A 20759-nucleotide genomic window follows, 5' to 3' on the forward strand; every position below is an offset into this window, starting at 1 on the left:
AATAAATAAACAAACCTGTTTTGTTAACTAATTTTCCTAATTAGAAACATGAAAGAAGAAAAAAACACATTAAAAAAAAACATATTTTTATTTTCTATATATATATATATATAAATAAAAAAGGTAAATCATTTGATCAGCTATGATTCAACATTGGAATTTAATAAGGGTGTTGCTATTTGCAGCGGGACTTTTACTGAAATTAGCTTATTTGCAGCGGTACCTTTTTCATTTAAATTTTTTTTTTCAATTTCTCTCTCCTATTCCAAACACTCTCTAGAAATTCGAATTTCGTAAAAAAAATTGAATCTCCCGTTTTCTGGAGCACGGAAACTCGAAGAAAATTCAAGTTTCCGTGCTCTGCAGAACGGGAGATTCAAACGGCTTGAATCCTCCGTTCTGCAGAGAACGGGAACTTGAATTTTCTTCGAGTTTCCGTGCTCCAGAAAACGGGAGATTCAAATTTTCGTGCTCCAAAAAACGGGACCTTCAAACTGTTTTTTGAATTTTTATTTTCGGAAAAAAAATTAAAAATATTTAGATATGAATCTCCCGTGTTGTAGAGCACGGGAACTTGAATAATCTTCATGTTCCCGTGTTCTACAGAACGGAGAACTCAAAAAACATGAGGTTCCCGTTCTACAGAACACGGGAACTTGAAGATTATTCAAGTTCCCGTGTTCTACAACACGGGAGATTAAAGTTTTAATATTTTTTTATTTTTTTTAAATATTTTTTTCTAAATATCGAATTTTCTAATTATTTAAGGAACATGATAACACATATTCGGATTATTGTACTCGTTTCTACATTCATCATCAATTTTTTTGTCAAAATCCCCATCATCACCCTACCAAATTATAAAAATTAATAATATAAAGGAATATGAAAATTAATAATACCAAAAAAAAAAAAAAAAAAAAAAAAAAAAAAAAAAAAAAAATTGAAACCCAAGTTCCCGTGCTGTACAGCACGGGTAACTCAATCTTTTCCCCTTTTTTGAAACTTCTCGTGCTGTATAGCACGATTAAACAGACTTTTAATTATTTTTTTTTTTTGTTTTTTCTTTCTTTTTACCATTTAAAAGTTATTCGGACCAGCAATTGAAGAAATCGTTGTTCGTTTTTGAATTTGTCGAACGAGCTTCAAATTCTAAGTTTTCGATTTTTTTTAGTTGAGAGCGTTTCGGTTTTTTTCGAAAGTTAGAAAATTGATAAATGAGACTACCGCTGCAAATAAGCCAATTTCAGTAAAAGTCCCGCTACAATTAGCATTTCAGATTTAATAATGAAGGTAATCGGACCCACCATTTTCTTATGCTGCAGAGTTTGATTTCTCACAAATCCCAAATCGTAAAGCTTAAACAGAAATAAAAATCCAATCTTGATTTTTTACATTCTTGAATTATTCTTTTTTGCCATTTGATTCATGTATTTTGATTTTTACAGAAATGGTTTTCAAGAAAGTGGTGAGTTTGATGATGGGTTGTCTGGGTTTAGCAAAGCAGCCCACACAGCCAGCTCATCTTCTTTCCGAAACAACTGGGGAATCTTTATCCATTAATGAAGTACAACGTTGTTGCAACTCACAAAGAATCAAGCTCAGTGATGGCAGATTATTGGCTTATGCAGAGAGAGGTGTCCCCAAAAGCAACTCCATTTACAGAGTTATTGTTGTTCATGGATTTGCCAGCTCCAAAGATATGAACTTTATGGCATCCCAAGTAATCTTTTTTTTTTCTCCCATTAATTTATCAATCTTGGTTAATTTCTGTGACAAATTTTAGTTCCTAATACATGTGTTGTATTTGGGTTTTTGTTGTATTTGGGTTTTCTGTGACAAATTTTAGTTCCTACATGTGTTAGATTAGGGATTTTTAATTCAAGGGTATTTTTGTCATTCTTGATTTGTGCTAGTTTGGAGTTGATTCCCTTTGTTGTGTGCAATGCAATGGATCCCTAATGTGATTTTAGTATTTAGGATCTATTGGATGAGTTAAAGATATACCTTGTGTTGTTCGATCGAGCTGGATATGGAGACAGCGATCCGAATCCGAAAAGATCGTTAAAAACCGAAGCATCCGACATTGAACAACTTGCCGATAAATTACAATTAGGATCGAAATTCTACGTTCTTGGAGTATCGCTCGGGTGCTACCCTCTATGGAGTTGCCTCAAACGAATACCGAACAGGTAAATAAAAAAAATGGCTACAATTACGCTTTTAGCCTTTTTAGCACAATGTCGATTCTTGCAAAAATTTCACCTTTTTGTGTGTATGTGTGTGTGTTGGATTTAGGCTGGCTGGGGTATCACTAGTGGTTCCTTACATAAACTATAAATGGCCCTCGATTCCTAATTACTTAACGAAAGACGATTATCGAAAGGGACTTTCTAAATGGGCTGTTATGGTTGCTCGTTGTGCTCCTGGTTTATTGCATTTGTGGCTCACTCAGAAATTGTTTCCTTCTTCTACGGTGCTCGATAGAAACCCCTCGTTTTTCAGTGCTAAAGATTTGGAGGTATTGAAGAACACACCGGGTTACCAATTGCTTAATCAGGTAAAATTTCCACTTTTTGCATTTCAAAAAATAAGATTATCAGTGCAAAATAAAATTTAATTTTAAGATGACACGAGGGCTTTTTCGACAATTAGACATAACACAGGGGGTTATGTGCAATAAACTATAATTTTTCGTGACATTTGCTATCACCCCCAACTTTGAAAAATATATTCCAAAATCTTGATTACGAAAATCGACTCAAGAATAATCAAGATTATGAAACGTATCATGTTTCTCTTTAATAATATGCAGAACAAAATACGGGATCGAACCGTATTCAACTCCCTACGCCGTGACTTTATAGTTGCATTCGGCAAGTGGGATTTCGATCCATTGGATCTACAAGATCCTTACCCTAAACAAGAATCAATGGTTCATATTTGGCAAGGCTACGAAGACAAAGTTGTCCCGTTTCAATTACAAAGGTATGTGTCCGAAAAGCTACCTTGGATTCGATACCACGAAGTTCCAGATGGGGGCCACTTGCTAGTCTACGATACTGCAGTTTGTGAAGCCATTTTAAGGTCTCTTTTGCTCGGAGAAGATTCTCCATTGTACAATGTACATGCTTGAATTACTACTTATTGGTTTATTTATTCATTCTTGCTTATATATATATATATATCACAAATTGTGAAATTGATGATCTTTGTAAGTAGTTTTTGATCATTTTTTAGTGGATACAAAGAATGAATGTACTCTATTTGTTTCAAGAATTTTTTTTAGTTGTCTATGAAATTGTACGTTATGTTACTAGAGGTATATTTCGAAATGGCAATTTGAAATATATAGAAGAATTTGGATTGTCGACGCAAGAACTCAGTTCTCTCTTTCTCAAGACATATTTGCCCCATACCTCTCGGTTATTGGCAGTTGTCTCCAAGATACGACGACTGAAGAGAAGAACAAAAGTTAGTACAACATTTTTTTTGGATCACAACGAACTAAGGGTGTTTTGGACTTTTTACTAAACGTGTAAAAAAGAATCGGATCACAACGATTAATCGGCTCTTTTGATATGGATTGGTCCCGATCCAGATTTACGTCCGGGTCGAACTGTGGTGATGTATGTATTTACCTACTGAAAGTGAGGGCAATTTTGTCATTTAACAATGTGTATGAAAATGGGCCTCGACTTAGGATTACACAATCTCAGTGGGTTGGGCTAGATTCATAATCAATTGGAACAGAAGGGTAATTTGGTCATAGACCACTATTCCAACCTGGGCTTGGATAAAAAAAATCTAATTACTAATTTATCAGCCCATACAACTTAAAACCAAAAGGGCCCGAGTGCAAATTACCAAAAGGGGCTCTGATTTTTATAATAACTGAAATTAAATAATGCATTTCTAAAAAAAAAATTAAAAACATAAATCGAGTAATACAAAGTTGTCTAATTTAAAATTAGAGTAAACTGCAAATACTACCCCTGTGTTATCTCAAAATAGCGAAAACCCCCCTGTGATAAATAAACTAGCAAAAACCCCCCTGTGAAATTTAGTCAAAGGCAGAATCCCCCCTAGCTGATTTTTTAGACTTGAAATGACAAAATTGTCCCTCAAAATGTATTTATATATATACATATTATATGTATATTTATTCTTTTTAATTTGTTTGTTTAGAAATTAAAAAAAAATAGTAAACAACTAAATTGATTATTTTTTAAATAAAATAATTAAAATATTTATAAAATATAAGAATTTATTAATTGCAAGACTCCAGGGGTATTTGTGTCTTTTTATATCAAGTCAACCCTCAAATAGTTCCATAGGGGGGTTTTTGCTATTTAAATAATTTCACAGGGGAGGTTTTTGCTAGTTTATTTATCACAGGGGGGTTTTTGCTATTTCGAGATTATACAGGGGTAGTTTTTGCAGTTTACTCTTAAAATTATTATAAAATGTTGAAAACAAAAATAAAATTATTATAAAAAAATAAATGTCAACCTCTCTGATGCTTACAGAATGTTAAATAATAATCCCAGAAAATCATATCCACCCTTCATAGAAATAATCTGCCAGATATTGTGTCGGCAATTAAATAATTATTAAATAATCACCCATCAATTATTTAAATAAATAATTATTATTTTGATTTGAACAAATAATTGTTTTGTGTTTGATTTGGTACAATTGCAAACTAGTCGTAACATTGCACTTGGTGCAATCAGGCACCTGCCCTTATCTTTTTTTTTTCCCTTAATAAATCTACGGTTGAGCTTTTGCAATCATGTATATACAATATATTTTAAATAAGGGGCTCTTTGAGAAAACCCCCTCACTATTTTTTTTAATTGAGGGAGGCCCAAAATATTTTAGTCCATTTGAGAAAAGTCCACACCCATTTTCAGTCATTATGTTTTCCAGCTTTGCCCCCACCCGCCACATCATCACTGGGTCACGCTCAGCGATTTTTTTTAATTTTTAATTTTTTCCGTTTTTTTTCTTCCGTCTTTTCTGTATCAGTTTCCTTAATCGACTATGAAGCATAGTCGATTAGCCTTAATCGACTATGCTTCATAGTCGATTAAGGAAATTATTTAATTATTTAATTTTTTTTTTGTTTTTAAATTTTGTTTTATATCAGTTATAGTAATCGACTTTGATGTGAAGCATAGTCGATTAAGAATCTGATACTAAAAATAACAAATCACAACTGCGAAAAAAATACAAAATCAACTATATATAACAAAAACAAAAAAATATACAAATATTATAAATGATTTATACAATTGAAAGCAATAAACAAAAAATCCAAAAAAAAATAAAAAAAATTGGAGTCGATGAACCTTAATCGACTACCAGAGCATAGTCGATTAGCTTAATCGACTATGAACATGTACATAGTCGATTAAGGTAACAGCCTGCGCGAAATTCTCTACACGCGCCTTCATCCGTTCAATCCACCAAAAAACCCTAAATCTGCCTCCCCATCGTCACCACACCGCCGTCACAACACACATCATCACCTTACTTTGATATTATGATGGTTTTTTAATTACAAATAAATAAATAAAATCACAACTCGCACCACCAACCAAATCAGAACCACCACCCATCAAAAATCTGATTTCGATGACAAATCGACAATTTATGGCTTTTGTTAAGATCTTCCGACGACGACCCCGATCCCGACTTCGTCAGCGACGGCGAAGGAGACGGCACCGACGACAATGGCTTCAACGGAATTAGCATCGTTGTTCCGTTCCGGTTGGTTCTTCATCTTCCGATCAAGAGAGAGTAATCTAAGAATTGAGAGAGAAAAGTATAAAATGGAGAAAAAAAAAACAGAGAATGGACGGGGAAAGAAGAGACGGGAGAGAAGAGAAAATAAGATTAGGGTTTGAAAGAGTATAGTAGACAATTAAGGGTAGTTTTGGAATTATAAAAATATCACTTGGGTGGAATATTAGGTAAGGGGGTTTTCTCTAATTATTTTTGGAAGGGGGTGTTTTCTTAACTCATTTACCTAGATGAGGGGGTTCTTGCTAATTATCCCTTTAAATAATATTATTTTTTAGTAACTCATAATCAAGATCTACTAGTTGACTGTAAAAATGTCAAACAAGTTAACCAATTTTAATTTTAATTTTTATTCAAATAGAAATTTTCAATAGGTGAACAATTAGTTATTCAATTAGTAAAATTTAAATCTAAGCTTGATTAGTATATTAATTTTTGTACTTAAAAAAAAAAGGTCATGTTGCACTATTTGCCTTTTAACTTTTTTATAACTTTTATCTTAAGACAAAAAATAATTATTTGATTGCAAGAGACCTAATTATTTGTAAAAGGATATTTGATTAAATTAATTCCATTTTATGTATACAATCGACTTACGTAATTTGCAAAAGCACGCTGATTGTGACATAAATTATTTTAGATTACAAAATAATATATTTTTCCCTAATGGGAGGGCCATACGAAATTAAAATATTAAATTAATTTTGGATTAATTTGTTATGAATATTAAACAACGAATCTAGCAAAGAGAATGCGGCTAATTTGCTAAAGGGGTTATGTTAGTTAGTGTCGTTATCTTGTTGTTTATTACATTGTTATCATGCTTTAAATTATTATTTTATTTATTTATTTATTGAAAGTGTCTCCTAGAAAATCATAATTAAGTAATTGTATGCTTCTTTTGTAATAATTGTTGTATTTTTTTTAGCAAGTTATATGTGTTGGATGTATATTCAACATCATATAATTAAAATATATAAAAAGACATCTGTAGTTATTGATTAAATCAGGGAAATTTAATATAAAATACCTAATTGTTTTCTGAAAAATAAATTGGAACTATTAGCACACGTAAAACACACTAGGCTAATCATGTGTGACAAGTTCGATCTAGCGATCGCTGATAAAGGGAGTCGAACCTAAATTAATTGATACAAACTCACTTGCTCCAGCCGTCAGTTCATCCTTCGGGACGCATTTAATTCATAATTGATAATATAGTTTATAATAGAAAATAAATTGAGAGAATTTTGATAAGATCCTTGTCAAATTTAAAGGGGGAAAAAAAGACAAAACTCCATAACCTCTCCATGAATTTACTCCAATTTGATTTTGTCCTTTGTGCTTTTATTATATATAAACCACCAAACAACTACTACACAACCCCACACCAACCAAAAAAATATTAGAAAATTAAATACATAAATAAAAGATAATATCATCTTAAGGAATCTATTTCTTCATATTCATCCAAAAATATATCTTTCACTATAATAATATACATCCGGTTTATGATAAAAAGTTACTCTTTTATTGCATACAAATTGAAGATCAAATCAAATTAATGTACACAATAAATATAAATTAGGTCACTCGTGAATGTACGTAACTTTTGCGTCCGAATGATATTATGTTTTTAGTAGTTATAATTTATGTCTACAAAAATAATTGCAGCATACTACTGTTCTGATAATGCTAAAAATAGATCACCTTCAGTAGTTGAGATCGAGGGAGCTAGAAGAGCAAAGTGGATCACTGCTCACGTGCTAGATGACCCTGAGATACTTGCGAACAAAGAACACGTGAACTAGGCCGGGGGTTGATCCGGTGGAAACCCTCCGACGCTCAAGTCAGACATGCGGATTGTGGAAATAGTTGAGAGAATACAAATTATATAATTACTCCAATAATAGGACGTACCTTTGATAAATGAATTATGTCGTTATTTATACCTTGTCGATTGGGTTGCGGTTAATTTGTTGGGCCCAAACCTAATTTGAATGTGTTTGGGCCTCCGTAGAAATAGCTATTAAACTAGACATGTGGTCCAGTAAATATGAGTCTATTGGGCTGGGCCAATAGGCATATCATGTCCTAACAAATAAACTGTTACAACTAGATAAGATTGATTTCTATAAGCATATAAATCAACAATCACGATTTAATCTTGTAATACTCAATTCTTATCTTAAGAATAAAAAACACAAATTCAAATAAATTTTTTTTTTTGAGTTACCAAGATAATTTGCATAAATACTGATTTTGCATGTACAAGAGTACCACCAATTATGTAATGTAAGAAACATTCAAAATCTAGCTAGGCAGAAGAAGAATTACAGGAGAAAAAAAACAACTCTATTTTTTAATTAATTCTCTCCTCTCTAAAAGTAGCCTCTAATTTTTCAACCTCAATGCATGCTGTAATAACATGCATCGAAGCCACGGTAATCTAACGATAATCGACAACCTCGTACCGCGTGCGCGATCAGAAATTCGAGAACTGGTTCTGTGAAGATTGTACCATGTGCAGATCAGTTGTTGTTTGGCATGAATTATCATCAGCCATTTGCAGAGCCCTGCAATTTTAGAATACATTTAATTAATTAAATACAAAAAATACGAATTTTGCAAGATTCGATTTTCATAACAAAGTAAATTAAAAAAAAAAAAAAGAAGGAACATTCGTACTCTCGAGGCCTTGATGCCCATAGTGAACTCAAAGCTCGTAAACGACCATAGTACTCTCCGATAACCAAGAAGCAACGCGCTGCTTGTCGAACGGTCAATATTCGACGAAGCTGGTGAAGTGTTTGTTGCCTTAAATTATCAGCCTGTATTAATTAAAATTCTCAAAAAAATTAAAATAATAATTTAGATAATTAAAGTCAATAAACTTGTAATAAATTTCAATTTATGGACTTCAGCTGCAGACAGCTCATAATACAAAAACAATAAGTCTATAATATACAAACATTTCAAATCAAACCCTTTGTCTTATTATAATTAAAGATCCTAGCTTTAATCAAAATTATCAATATTTTGATTATTCACATCATTAGCTACTGATTTACATTATTATAAAACTAATTAAAAAAATAAAATTGCATGAGCATATATGATTGGTTAGTCATATAACCATTAAGATCAGGTGTGGGGGGATCCACCATAAGTGGACTTATTTGTCACATAATTCCAATATGTAACCCTAAAAGCAATTTTTAATAAAGACTTTGTCACATTGCACAAAAGTTATTTCCTTGAGGAGGAAGTATTATTTTCTTTCCCAGCTTTCTTATATTTGCTCTTTTGCTACTTTTCGATTTTTTTTTTATCGCTCGCCCCCCGACATTTGCTTTCTTATCACTTATCACCCTATCTCACTAGTTAAAGTATGACTTATCAAATCAATGTGCCACCAAAAATAATAACACATATATCATACTATTACTACTTTATATTAAATTATTAAGCACAAAAAAAGACGATTAAACGAAGAAAAAACAAATTTAATTACCTGTCGAACGAAGCCTTCGAGATTAGCTAGCTTCCCTAATGCAACTGCCATGTGATGCATGCTATCGTTTATCGAACCATTAGCAATAGTGTCGATTAAAGATTGTTGCAGTTGTTCCAATCCTTGTGAGAGTGCGTCTTCGGCTTGCTGTGAGGTCTGCTGCAGGCCGTAAATCCCCATTATTTGCTGCTCCGTTAGCGGGTCTAATTGCGAAATCAACATCTAATCACGGAAAAACAAAGAACCATTAATTGGGATTAATTAATATTTAATTAATTATTTAATTAATCATTTGCATTGCAAGAATTAATTAATTAACCGAACCTTGATTAGATCGGACGGTCGAAAACCACCCATCCAAAGAAAGCACCGCTCGGCAGGGGTGGCCCACATGCCGGTGATGAGGTGGAAAACATCGGATTTTGCAGCAACACCTTTTAGTCGGAAAATTTCGTCGTAATGCGAAATATATGCATCCACTATTACTCTCAAATCGCCATCGGTTAAATGTGCTTGAACTGCGGTTCGAAGTTCGGACATGTGCCTTAGGTCTTCGTCTAACCATCTTGCGTACTCCATGTCGAATATTGCGCCACCTAGGACGAAATAAATATTTATTATAATTATTATTATTCTAAATACTAATTGTGAAGAGAAATTAAACTTTTAGCACCTACCACAACCAATTTTACTTTATTCTTTATTTTATTTTATTCATTGCATTTTTATTTATATGTTTTATCACATTGTAAGAAAATTGTTTTCTTTTTCTGCTAAGCTACAAATAGTTGGTGCCAGAATTCAAGAATTTGAGGGGCTGAACTTGAAAGATTCCAAATATTTCAAATAAATTATAATATATATATATATATATATATATATATATATATATATATATATATATATATATATATATATATATAAAGATTCCTTTCTTTTTATTTTTTTCCTGAATAAGTCATTGAAAAAATCTGACATGGCAATGGAGAAGCAGAAATCCTTTAGTCAAATGCAAAATATTATTTTTTTATTTGCATCAGGTAAAGATTTGAAACCTAGTCTTGTTTGAAAATTTGATATCTTTGAGGATCTTCTGGTCAAGATTTTTGGATTACTTGTCTGAAAAAACAGCCACCTCAGTAAAGAATTAAAGGGCTTGATCACATTGTGGTAATTAAGTTTACAAAATTGAAAATGACTCATTTGTCCCTCTTGCATTTCTCACACACACACACACACACACACACTGCAAGGTGAAAAAAGACTGGGGCAGTTTAGTAAATTACAAAGAGGGAGATAGACACATACCAGAGCTAATACTCCCACCTGCAACCCCACCTCCTCCTAAGAAAATTCCCTGTTTCCACCAAAGTGGTTGAGAATGGTTGAGTTTTAAAATAAAAAATATTAATAAAAATCAAAATTGCAATAATTATTTATTGTCCAAATGTAAAATAAGTTGAGGATTATTACCTGTGACCTTGCCCTATGAAGATCTTGTTCCAGCTGAGTTAGCCTGATTCTGCTTGATTCTAGCTGCTGCACATAGGCCTGGTAAATAAAAATAAAATAAAGACCATTATATACATAATTACATATACATACATATATATATATATATATATACATATAATGTTAAAAAAGGAGCCACCTTTTTCCTAAGCCTGCTCTTTCTTGCTGCTTCTCTGTTCTGGGCTAATCTTCTCAATGTCTGAAAAAACAAGAAGAGAAACATTAGTTTCAAGATCAAATTTTTATTCTTTCACATAAATTATTACCAATATTTAAGGTACAGGAAAATTATTACAGAATTCCATGCATTCATGCATGTGCATAACGTGGGTTAATTAATTAATTAATTATTCATCACCTTAGCGTCAACCGCTTTGTTTGAATCAGAACCAGGCTCTCTTCTCTGCATCATTTTCAAAATTAATTTCAAGCAAAAAATAAAAAGATTTATTTTTTGGTAGACTTTTAATGTATTTTTTTTTTTCGCAATGACTTTTAATGTATTTAAATCTACAGTCAAATAGGAGCAGCTAAGAATAAATAATCTTGAGTTGGGTTTGGGGGGGGGGGGGGGGGGTTGGTGGGTGGGTGGGGGTGGGTGATAACGTGTCAGCAATAGCATAATCTTTACAAAGATATCATCTTTAATTTTTATTAACCAAAAAAAATCAAGAAAACACAATTTAGTATATTAGTATATCTTGAAAATAATAATGAAATGTTTATTAAATTCCATTCATTGTTTTCTCTGCTCCCAATAAAGATTTATTGCAATTACAGAAAAAAAAAAAAATTTGAACTACAGTTCTTGGAGATGGGAAAAAGAAAGTAGGTAATTATTATGATCTAGGACTTCAACTGTAGTTTGGTGTGATGATGGAGGACAAGACACATACATAAAATATTAATTTATAATAATAATAATAATAGAGTTGTAAGAATTAAGATAATTTAAATTTAATTAAACACACACTAATGTAATAAAGATTCCACCTTTTTCTTTCTCTTCGGATTATTACATGTCAGAGAAGAAATCAAATCAAAACCAGAACCCTTTTCATGCAAAATCTTCTCACAGTTATTGGGATTAGAAGAGAGAGAAAGTATTAAAGATGCTACCTTTTCTGGGGTTTGTCTGCCAGCTGTTTGATGAGTCTGCGAAAAACCGCCGGCGCCGTCCATTTGCGGTGGCTGGAGGTGGTGGTGGTCGGAAGACGACGGCTTTGTGCTGACTGGAGACTCCGGCGCGGTGGTGGAAAGTGTATTCGCCGCCGATCCAGAATCAGTACTCTCTTCCCCTCCTCCGCCGCCGCCGCCTGATTTTGAGCTTCCCTAATTGTTTAATTAAAAACCACCGGAAGAAAAGAATTAAGTCAACATGGCTTTCATCACCATCAAGAAAGCTCCAAGAACATAACCCCACTTAATAGATAAGCATAAAAAACCCCATAATTTTCAGTTACATATATACATACACATATAGATACAGAAATGGTCAAAGAGAAAGTAGTACTACTACTGGGGTATGGTGGTGGAATCTGATTGGCCAAGAAGGGAACATTTCCAGAGTTGCTGCAGGCCTTACTGTGCTGCTGCTGCTGTATATTAAAGCTGCAACAAAATCAAAATCTTTCAAGATCACCACCACAAACAAAATTCAAACACATATATACCATGTTTTTTTTTTCTTAATTTTCAGACATACATAAATATATATATAAAACCCCAAAGAAAAGAATAAAAGAGACATCTTTAAGCAGTTATGGAGTCAGTAAAAAGAATCATGCAAGCAAGCAGGTGAGGTTTTATTTCCTTAATTGAAACCCCACGCCATTCAAAACCCATGTCCAAGAATGATTTCTTTCTCAAAAATATCCACCCCCCACCCCCACCCCCACCTTTTTCAGTGTGTGTTTTGGAGTTGGTTACACACAGTAAAACGTAAGGGGGGGAAAGATAGTAGCATACGTTGTTTCTTGTCATGATCATTATTGATCTTCTTGACTCCTTGCAGCACTATAGCCTGCTCCAGCTCCCCAAAATCAAAGCTTGACCCTTCTTGATTCCTTTTCCAAAATTAAAATCAAGAAAATTTAATTAGAGAGAGAGAGAGAGAGAGAGAGAGAGAGAGAGAGAGAAGTGTTGAAATAAGTATCAAAAATTAAATAAAAATGGAATCTTTTTCATTTGGGCTTACAAGAAACTTGAGCTGAGCATGTGGGGAAGTGCATATGGAAGATGGTGGTGGTGGGAAGGTCCAGATTCTTCCCCAAACCTGTGACTCGCCATGCAAGAAGAAAACCCTTGTCCTTTTTGTTTCTTCTTTTCAGACCATTTTCATAAAAATATGATTTTCAGACAAAGAATTTATAAACTGCAGTTTCTTTCTTTGTTCTTGCAAGAAAATTTTTGATGTGTTGAGGGATTTCAACACAGAAAAAAGTCCACTTTCTTGAAGGGCAAAAGAGAAGAACCAAACCCCAACTGTGAGAGATGGGCACTTTGATTTATGAGAAGTAAAGATCAAACCTTTCTTGTCAAAGTGTACATATATATATATATATAGATATAGATATATATATATCCTAATAATAGTACTATAGCCACCAAAGGAGAAGAGGGTCCAGTCTTTTTCTCATAAAAAACATCTCTCTCTCTCTCTCTCTCTCTCTCTCTCTCTCTCTCTCTCTCTCTCTCTCTCTCTCTCTCTCTTAGGTTGAAAGTCTTGATCTTTAGAGGGGTCTCTGTCTATCCATGTATATGAAATGAAGGAAAGCTTTTTATTTTTCTGATTATTCTGTTTGAATTTGTTTTTGCTTTATGTGAACTCTTGTATGGCCAGTGTAGTAGGTGGTAGGGGGTGGAAGTATAGTAGTAGTAGTAATTATTAGATGTATCAGAATTTAAACTGATGATGATCAGAAAATCTTGTCCTGCACATAACATATATTATACATGTCTGAAAAAAAACAACATTAAATTGTTTGTATATACATATATTGTTACACACAGAAGGAAAAAAATGGTGGGGTCTTTTTGCAGGAAACCACTAGAATCACTGACTCCTACTCCACTCTCTCTCTCTCTCTCTCTCTCTCTCTAACTGCCTGTGATTTCTTATTGGCCCTTTATTATGGGCCTCTTGGGAATTCCAAGTACTAATTGCAGAATTTCATGTAATGTTTTGGAGGTGGTTGTAATTTTGAAATAATTGCAATTTGTTTTCTTATGCTATATGTAATGAAATTCTAGAATAACTAGTTGAGATTATTAAATTACAGAGAAAGAATTAATAAGTTGAGATATTTTATCTAATTATTAGTATTTTAATTAAGGGAGATGAGATGAGGGTTGCATTCAAATGTTTAAAAAAAATATAAAGATGGAGTCTTGAGAGAACAACAACAATTACATTTGATAAACCTCGTTTTCGTGCAATAGTCTGCAAATTAAACTATGATGCAGTAAAAAACATCGAGCTGAAGTCGTTAAATATCACGCTCTTTTAATCCACCAATCAGAACGCACTTATATGGCCGGAGAAGTTTACTTTTTGTGTTGTTTGTGCATTTGACAACTCACCACCCCCTTGACAAGATTTATCATATATAAATATTGTATATTCAAGATGTTGCTTATATATCCTTTCAACCTAAACCAAATTAATTAAATTATTAATCACCAATAAAAACACCCACTTGTTAAATATAATCAAAAGCTTTGAAATGGATTTATTTGGTATTATCCCCTTTGTTGATAGGTCAACATCCATTCCCTGTCATTCAGCCAATGCCATGCCATATTAAAGATTCTTTTCCCCCTTAATTTAATTAATTAATTCTCCCTGATTTTCAATTTAATCCAATATAATTTCAGCTTCCCCCAACTAAATCATTTCAATTTTTTCCATTATTTTTCTATATACATTCTCCCTAATTGTTGGTCTATAAGATGCTACACGGGTGAAAAACACTGGGTATGTGTTATTATGTGTAGATCAATGATGCATGATTGATCTCTCGATGTATTTCACCGAGTGTAGCATCTACAAAACCCTAATCGGCCTAGTTTTTGTCGACGGAATTAGGGAGGTCCATGGTAAGATAAAGTGGAATTCAATTAATTAAAATTCTTGATATAATTAAGGTCCACTTAAGAACATATTAGGTATGGTTTGTTTGCTATAAGAAAACCAATTTATGGCCAACCTGTAAACTACCTCATTTGTCATGTAGGAGAAAGGTATAGATATTTTGTTCCTATTCTTGGCAATGGGCCTTCATATTCATGTTTTTTAGGGACACAATTTATTTTTAATTTGAATATAATTTAGGTGTGGTATATTCTTGGTAACAATCAAGTTTTTTTTTAATTAAAAAAATATATATTATCTAAAAAAATTAGATTTTTTTAGAAATGAAATCTGTGATAGATGGCCCCATGATCTATTTCAAAAAGAGGTGGATTATTGATGTAACAATATTTATATATTATATATTTAAAATATTCCCCTACCAATTATTCTCCATACTTAGCTTATACTAATGATTGATTCAGACAAATTTTGGTCCAGACAGAGAGATATGTTCCAATGGAGTAGTTGTTCATGAATCTGAACTCATCATATTAACTATATAGAGCTTAAGTTTCCATTAGGATTATGTCATGTATTAAGTTATCATTACTTCAAGATTAATGATAATTACATTCTCGGTCAAATAACTACTAACATTGTATCGGAAGCAGGATCGACTGAAAACCAAACCAAACTATTCGAAATCATTCGTTAAAATCTTGTTATACGAACATATTATAATGTTGCTTGTAGTCAACCATTAGAAACTTAATAACTTCTGTAATTGTGATAATTAAGCTGTTCAAGTAACTTGAAAGCCAACAATTTGAATAAGTCATATTCCAATTAGAACCTTGCACTAAATTTTAAATTATTAGGATTAAAATTGACAATTGGAATTGAATAAATAAATCACCGGTCATGTTTCATGCACAAAGATTGACTCGCTCTTTAGAGGCTTAAAATTAATATTTTATATATATATATATATATATATATATATATATATATATATATATATATATATATATATATATATATATATATATATAATGTCCACCGTTACAAATTTTTTAATCCTAAATACCAAAAGTTACAAATTTCAAAATTTTCTGAAGATTTCATTTTTTGTTAAAAAATTACACTTATAAATTAGGGCAAATTACAAACACCCCCCGAGGTATGGTCAATTCACAAAAAAACCCCTCTTGTTTGGATAATTACATCTACCCCTCAACTATGATTTTTTCTTACATCTCCACCCTTATGGTGTCAAATTCAACATAATCATCTAGTTTTTGTGGAATGTGCTCTAGCTTGTACTCGTTTTGTGTAAAAATACAGTTTCTGATGCACTACAATATAATATATACAAGTCAAAAAACACATATTATGATCATCTTGCTTCAAAATGTGGAGTTGGAATGGGATAAAACGGGTACAAAACTGATAATATTCCATATAATCTTGAAGATTCCACTAAATTTGAAACCGCAAGGGTGGACGTATAAGAAGATTTATAGTTAAGGGGTGGTTGCAATTACCCAAACAAGAGGGGTTTTTTGTAATTTAACCATACCTCAAGGGGTGGTTGTAATTTACCCTATACATTATAATATCAATTTTTTTAAATGGGCTTTTCCATTGAACTAACAAGTTTTGCTTCCGGCCCATTTATATGGCGGGCCCAAACTGGGATAAGTCGGGCTCTATTCAGAGGCCCGTACATTAGTCGCGTTTGTGTCAGTGAGATCGGACAGATAGAGAAAGCGTTCTTTCTTCCCCAAAATGCGATTTACTTCCGCCAGTACAAGATTTGCCCGGGAAAGGCACAGTCGTTGACCTCGTTCTCTGAACACTTAAACCCCGGCGGCGCCTCCACCGGAGAATCAACGATTCAAACAGCTCCGAAATGGAAATCGTGAGACTGGTTTTCGTAGCTAATTTGCTGCTACTACTGCCAATTCTACTGCATTCGACCAGCGCTTACAATGTAGGAGATCCCGTCCCCCTTTTCGTCAACAAAATTGGCCCCCTTCATAACCCTAGGTATTGATTTTGATTTTATAAGTGAAGAATTTTTTGTTCATGTGCATTTTCATCGTATGTTTAGTTTATGTATACAAATAGGTTTTGTTGACTGTTTGCTCTGAGAAATTTGTTGGTTTTCCTTCGGTTTTTTTGTAAGAAAATTGATTTTTCTTCTTGCTTGGCTTTATGATCACTGTTAACTGTTAAGAAGTCGTGAAATATAAGATCCGAATTCGAAAACTAGGGTTTTACTTCTGAAAAATGCATTTGATTTACCCAATTGGCATCAATAACCCTTACCCATTTTCATTTCCAAAAAAAATAAAAAAATAATTTTCAATTCTATGAATTCTTCATGGATTTTGATGCACGCACCGAATTCATTCTCAACCTACAAATTTAGTTGCTGTAACCGAATTATGATAAATTGTGATCGGAGTAACTTGGTATAAATTCATCTTAATCTGATTCGTTTTCACTTGTTATCGTCTTGCAGTGAAACATACAAATATTATGAGTTGGCCTTCTGTCGTCCAGGTTGGCAGTGACACTCTGCATCAACCTTTTCAGGGATCTTACATTAACTTTTGTGTTTTTTTCTTCCTTTTTCATGTGCATCTTTAATTGTTCGCTTATATCAGTTGTCAAATACCAATGGCTAAGAGACACAATACGATTACTTCGATAAAACTTGAATGCATCTTTTTATTTTCTCAGCAATTGAAATCTCGGCATTATGAATTCAAAGGCGTACGTTAGAATCATAGGGAGGATAGTAGCTTTGTTTTTTAATATTAGGGATCTCAAGAAGGGGCTTTGTTGAGAATTGTTATCGAGATTTAGTTGTTTGATGATAAATCGAGAAGGGCTTTTTTTGCATAATGAAATGATGTATTTTCCTAAATTGTCAAGTGGACCCTCTTGCATTTTCGGTTGTAAATCTTTGAGAAATATTTGCTTCTGCATGTATCATTAATCCATTTGGCATGCATTTCTCGTATCTTATTAATTTTTTGTTGGCAGATCAGGTGCTCGAAGAGAGAGAAAGCATTGGGGAAGTTCTGAACGGTGACAGGCTGGCAAACGCTTTATATGATTTGAAATTCGCAGTCAACAAAACTAGGGCAGTTAACTGCCAGCAGAAGCTTAATAAACAGGATATTTCGAAATTCAGGGACGCTATTAAAAATGATTTTTATTACCAGATGTACTATGATGATCTTCCCCTATGGGCATTCATAGGCAAAGTCGAAGACGAAAAATGGACATCTGACAGTAAAGGACCAAAGTATTATCTTTTCACACACGTTCAATTCGATGCTCTCTACAACGGAAACCAAGTCGTCGAAATTCACGCCTTGAGTGATCCAAATCACGTGTTAGATATAACAGATGATATTGATGTCACAATCGATTTCACTTATTCCATTTTTTGGAATGAAACTTCTATACCGTACAGGAATAGAATGGAAAGATATTTAGCTGCTTCTTCACTGCCTATACTGCAACAAACTCATTGGTTCTCTTTCGTTAATTCAATTGTGATAGTTATAATGCTGACGGGACTGCTTGTTGTGCTTTTTACGCGGCATCTCAAGAATGATTTAAGAAAGTAATTATCGTCTTTTTTGCTTCACCATTATCTTAAGAGGCAATTGATTATACATATATTAATACTAATTATTTTTTGTTTTTCTTATTATCGTTTATTTATAGATGGTCGATTGGAGATGAAGATGAGGAGAAAGAGGTTGGTTGGAAATACTTACACGGTGATGTTTTGAGATGCCCGACGAATTTGCCTTTGTTTTGCGCCGTTTTGGGATGTGGGACCCAGCTATTGACCATGTATGTAAACTATCATTTTCTCCCTTTTTATTGCATTTAGTACCCCCGTCTTGTATCGAATTGCTAAAACAATCCTCGTGCAATAAATATTAGCAAAAAAAAAAAACCCTAAATTATTTGCTATTTCGACAGGATATTCATCTTATTTGTTTTGGCATTTCTCGGAATCTCTTATCCCCACAGCCACGGTTCTCTCTCAAATTCCATATTCATATCTTACCTTCTTACATCAGCAGTTTCCGGATATATATCCTCATCATTTTGCATTAAATATTCCGAAGCGGGACAGGTAGTTATATTCTCATTTCAATTTTCCGCTAAATTATTCGTACAATATCGAAGCTAAATATATACAATTTTTTCGCAGGAAACGAGCACTCTTCTTACAGGGACACTCTTCTTAGGCCCTTTTCTCTTCACAACATTCATCCTCAATACACTCGCTGCGTATTTTAATGTGACTGCAGCACTTCCTCTTGGAACAATGTTTATCATTATTTTAATATATACGCTCGTTGCAATTCCACTACTCGTACTTGGTGGGGTCGTTGGAAAACGTAACAAATACGAGATACAATCTTCTCCGGTTGCAAAGAAATCTCCGAGGGAGATTCCGTTTTTGGCTTGGTACAGAAGAACACCTGCTCAAATGTTTATCGGAGGTCTTTTGCCTTTTAGTGCAATTGTTTTGGAGTTGCACAACTTGTGTGCTACGATGTGGGGCTATAAAGTATACACCTCTCTTGGAGTTTTGTTTGTTACGTTCTTGATACTTATTGTGCTCACTGTTATGATCAGTGTTGGATTGACGTATTTTCAATTGGTTGTTGAAGATCACGATTGGTGGTGGAGGTACGTTCTCGTTTTTTTTTGTTTTTTTTCCTTTTCTTTTCTTTTTTTCATTGTGTGGGGGTGAAAAACGGAAGTGGAATTTTCAAATTCCGTCGATATTCGTAAAATGCCGACTTTAGTAAAAACAATTGTCTTAGATTTTTATCAGGGTACTAAATGCAATAAACTCAACTTTTTTCGTTCTGATTTCAGATTTCTACAAAAAAACAATTGAAACTGAATTGGAATCGGAATTATCTTTTTTTCTTCGGAAAATTAAAACACTATTTTTGATCCGATCTGTCAGATTTGCATCCGTAATTGTGTGTGCATGTTGATGTGGCAACGCTTGACTGATATATATTCTTCCGTTGATAAAATTCAGGTCAGTTTTACGAGGCGGATCGACAGCAATATTCATGTTTTTGTACTGCGTATACTTTTATTACAAATCAAATATGAGCGGCATTCTCCAAGCATGTTTCTTTTTCGGATATAGCTTTTGCATGTGCTATGCATTTTTCTTGGTGCTCGGAGCTCTAAGTTTTCGAGCTTCTTTGATTTTCGTTCGAAGAATATACCATGCTGTCAAGAGTGAGTGAGTGAGTGAGTGAGTCAGCTTCCTTTGTACTTGTAGTTAAATTAACCTCTAAACAGTGGAAAATATAATCAATCTATAATGTATTATCTTTTTTTTTTGGACTAATTGAAATTAGAGAAAGTGTAGCTGGTTTCTCTACGAGTTGACTCAGTGTATACTGACGGAAACAATGTTTTCAGATTAATGTGTATTACAGAAAGATTTGACTGCAGTTAATTCTCATAAGCTTTGTGAAAATATAGTCAATGAATTTTAGCTATTTATTTATTGGCTGCGGCTATATGCAAGACTAATTCCACTTGTGCAAGACCAAATTAAAATTTTCAATATATAAATACTATAATTCCACTTATCACAAGACCACAAAACCACAAGACCAACTCTCATCTTCTCCATCTTCAAAAACCCACAAGACCTTTCTCCTTCCTCCTCCATTAACCCACAAAACCTAGAAATTCAAAATCATCAAAACTCAACAAATCTTACAAAGATAGCAAGTATGGAGTCAGAAGACATCAAAATAGAAGATTCTACGATGG

General features: G+C 33.2%; 3 protein-coding genes across 10 annotated transcripts; 2 read left to right on the forward strand and 1 right to left on the reverse strand.

Annotated features, from left to right (window-relative positions):
- Positions 1–1110: 1110 nt before the first annotated feature.
- Positions 1111–3316, forward strand: LOC105969950 (uncharacterized). 3 transcript variants are annotated; one of them, XM_088817284.1, is made up of 5 exons: positions 1111–1293; positions 1449–1723; positions 1981–2192; positions 2299–2560; positions 2816–3316. In XM_088817284.1, exons 2-5 carry the CDS (start codon positions 1451–1453, stop codon positions 3134–3136), a joined length of 1068 nt encoding a protein of 355 aa, XP_088673410.1. In that variant the 5' UTR covers positions 1111–1293; positions 1449–1450; the 3' UTR covers positions 3137–3316. The 3 variants fall into 3 exon arrangements, with proteins under 3 accessions (XP_088673410.1, XP_088673409.1, XP_012850172.2); XM_088817283.1 differs by having other exon boundaries at positions 1280–1352; XM_012994718.2 differs by lacking the exon at positions 1111–1293 and having other exon boundaries at positions 1311–1723.
- A 4621-nt stretch (positions 3317–7937) lies between these two features.
- On the reverse strand, positions 7938–13561 carry TGA9 (bZIP transcription factor family protein). 6 transcript variants are annotated; one of them, XM_088817285.1, is made up of 12 exons: positions 13032–13382; positions 12803–12900; positions 12348–12445; positions 11954–12166; positions 11193–11237; positions 10974–11033; positions 10796–10873; positions 10631–10679; positions 9647–9918; positions 9323–9544; positions 8497–8639; positions 7938–8384 (listed from the first exon to the last, which is right to left on the reverse strand). In XM_088817285.1, exons 1-12 carry the CDS (start codon positions 13121–13123, stop codon positions 8294–8296), a joined length of 1461 nt encoding a protein of 486 aa, XP_088673411.1. In that variant the 5' UTR covers positions 13124–13382; the 3' UTR covers positions 7938–8293. The 6 variants fall into 6 exon arrangements, with proteins under 6 accessions (XP_088673411.1, XP_088673413.1, XP_088673412.1 ...); XM_088817287.1 differs by having other exon boundaries at positions 12354–12445; positions 13032–13365; XM_088817286.1 differs by having other exon boundaries at positions 12351–12445; positions 13032–13365.
- Positions 13562–16639: 3078 nt separating this feature from the next.
- LOC105970183 (Endomembrane protein 70 protein family) lies at positions 16640–20436 on the forward strand. The gene is made up of 7 exons (XM_012994985.2): positions 16640–16958; positions 17437–17477; positions 17964–18552; positions 18657–18788; positions 18921–19077; positions 19156–19640; positions 20005–20436. Exons 1-7 carry the CDS (start codon positions 16822–16824, stop codon positions 20219–20221), a joined length of 1758 nt encoding a protein of 585 aa, XP_012850439.2. The 5' UTR covers positions 16640–16821; the 3' UTR covers positions 20222–20436.
- Positions 20437–20759: the final 323 nt, after the last annotated feature.

The sequence above is a fragment of the Erythranthe guttata genome, chromosome 4 (genome assembly GCF_056151865.1).
Source record: "Erythranthe guttata isolate IM_541 chromosome 4, IM_541, whole genome shotgun sequence".
Taxonomy (NCBI): Eukaryota; Viridiplantae; Streptophyta; class Magnoliopsida; order Lamiales; family Phrymaceae; genus Erythranthe; species Erythranthe guttata.

Excerpts from the sequence above, each read along its gene's own strand:
- LOC105969950 (XM_088817284.1), top strand. The coding sequence starts at position 1,451 with ATGGTTTTCAAGAAAGTGGTGAGTTTGATGATGGGTTGTCTGGGTTTA. Across the intron at positions 1,724-1,980 it reads TGAACTTTATGGCATCCCAA|GATCTATTGGATGAGTTAAA; the intron begins GTAATCTTTTTT and ends TTTAGTATTTAG. Across the intron at positions 2,561-2,815 it reads GTTACCAATTGCTTAATCAG|AACAAAATACGGGATCGAAC; the intron begins GTAAAATTTCCA and ends AATAATATGCAG.
- TGA9 (XM_088817285.1), bottom strand. The coding sequence starts at position 13,123 with ATGGCGAGTCACAGGTTTGGGGAAGAATCTGGACCTTCCCACCACCAC. Across the intron at positions 12,167-12,347 it reads ACCACCATACCCCAGTAGTA|GGAAGCTCAAAATCAGGCGG; the intron begins GTACTACTTTCT and ends TTAAACAATTAG. Across the intron at positions 11,238-11,953 it reads GCAGACAAACCCCAGAAAAG|AGAAGAGAGCCTGGTTCTGA; the intron begins GTAGCATCTTTA and ends AAAATGATGCAG.
- LOC105970183 (XM_012994985.2), top strand. The coding sequence starts at position 16,822 with ATGGAAATCGTGAGACTGGTTTTCGTAGCTAATTTGCTGCTACTACTG. Across the intron at positions 17,478-17,963 it reads GTTGGCCTTCTGTCGTCCAG|ATCAGGTGCTCGAAGAGAGA; the intron begins GTTGGCAGTGAC and ends TTTTGTTGGCAG. Across the intron at positions 18,789-18,920 it reads GGGACCCAGCTATTGACCAT|GATATTCATCTTATTTGTTT; the intron begins GTATGTAAACTA and ends CTATTTCGACAG.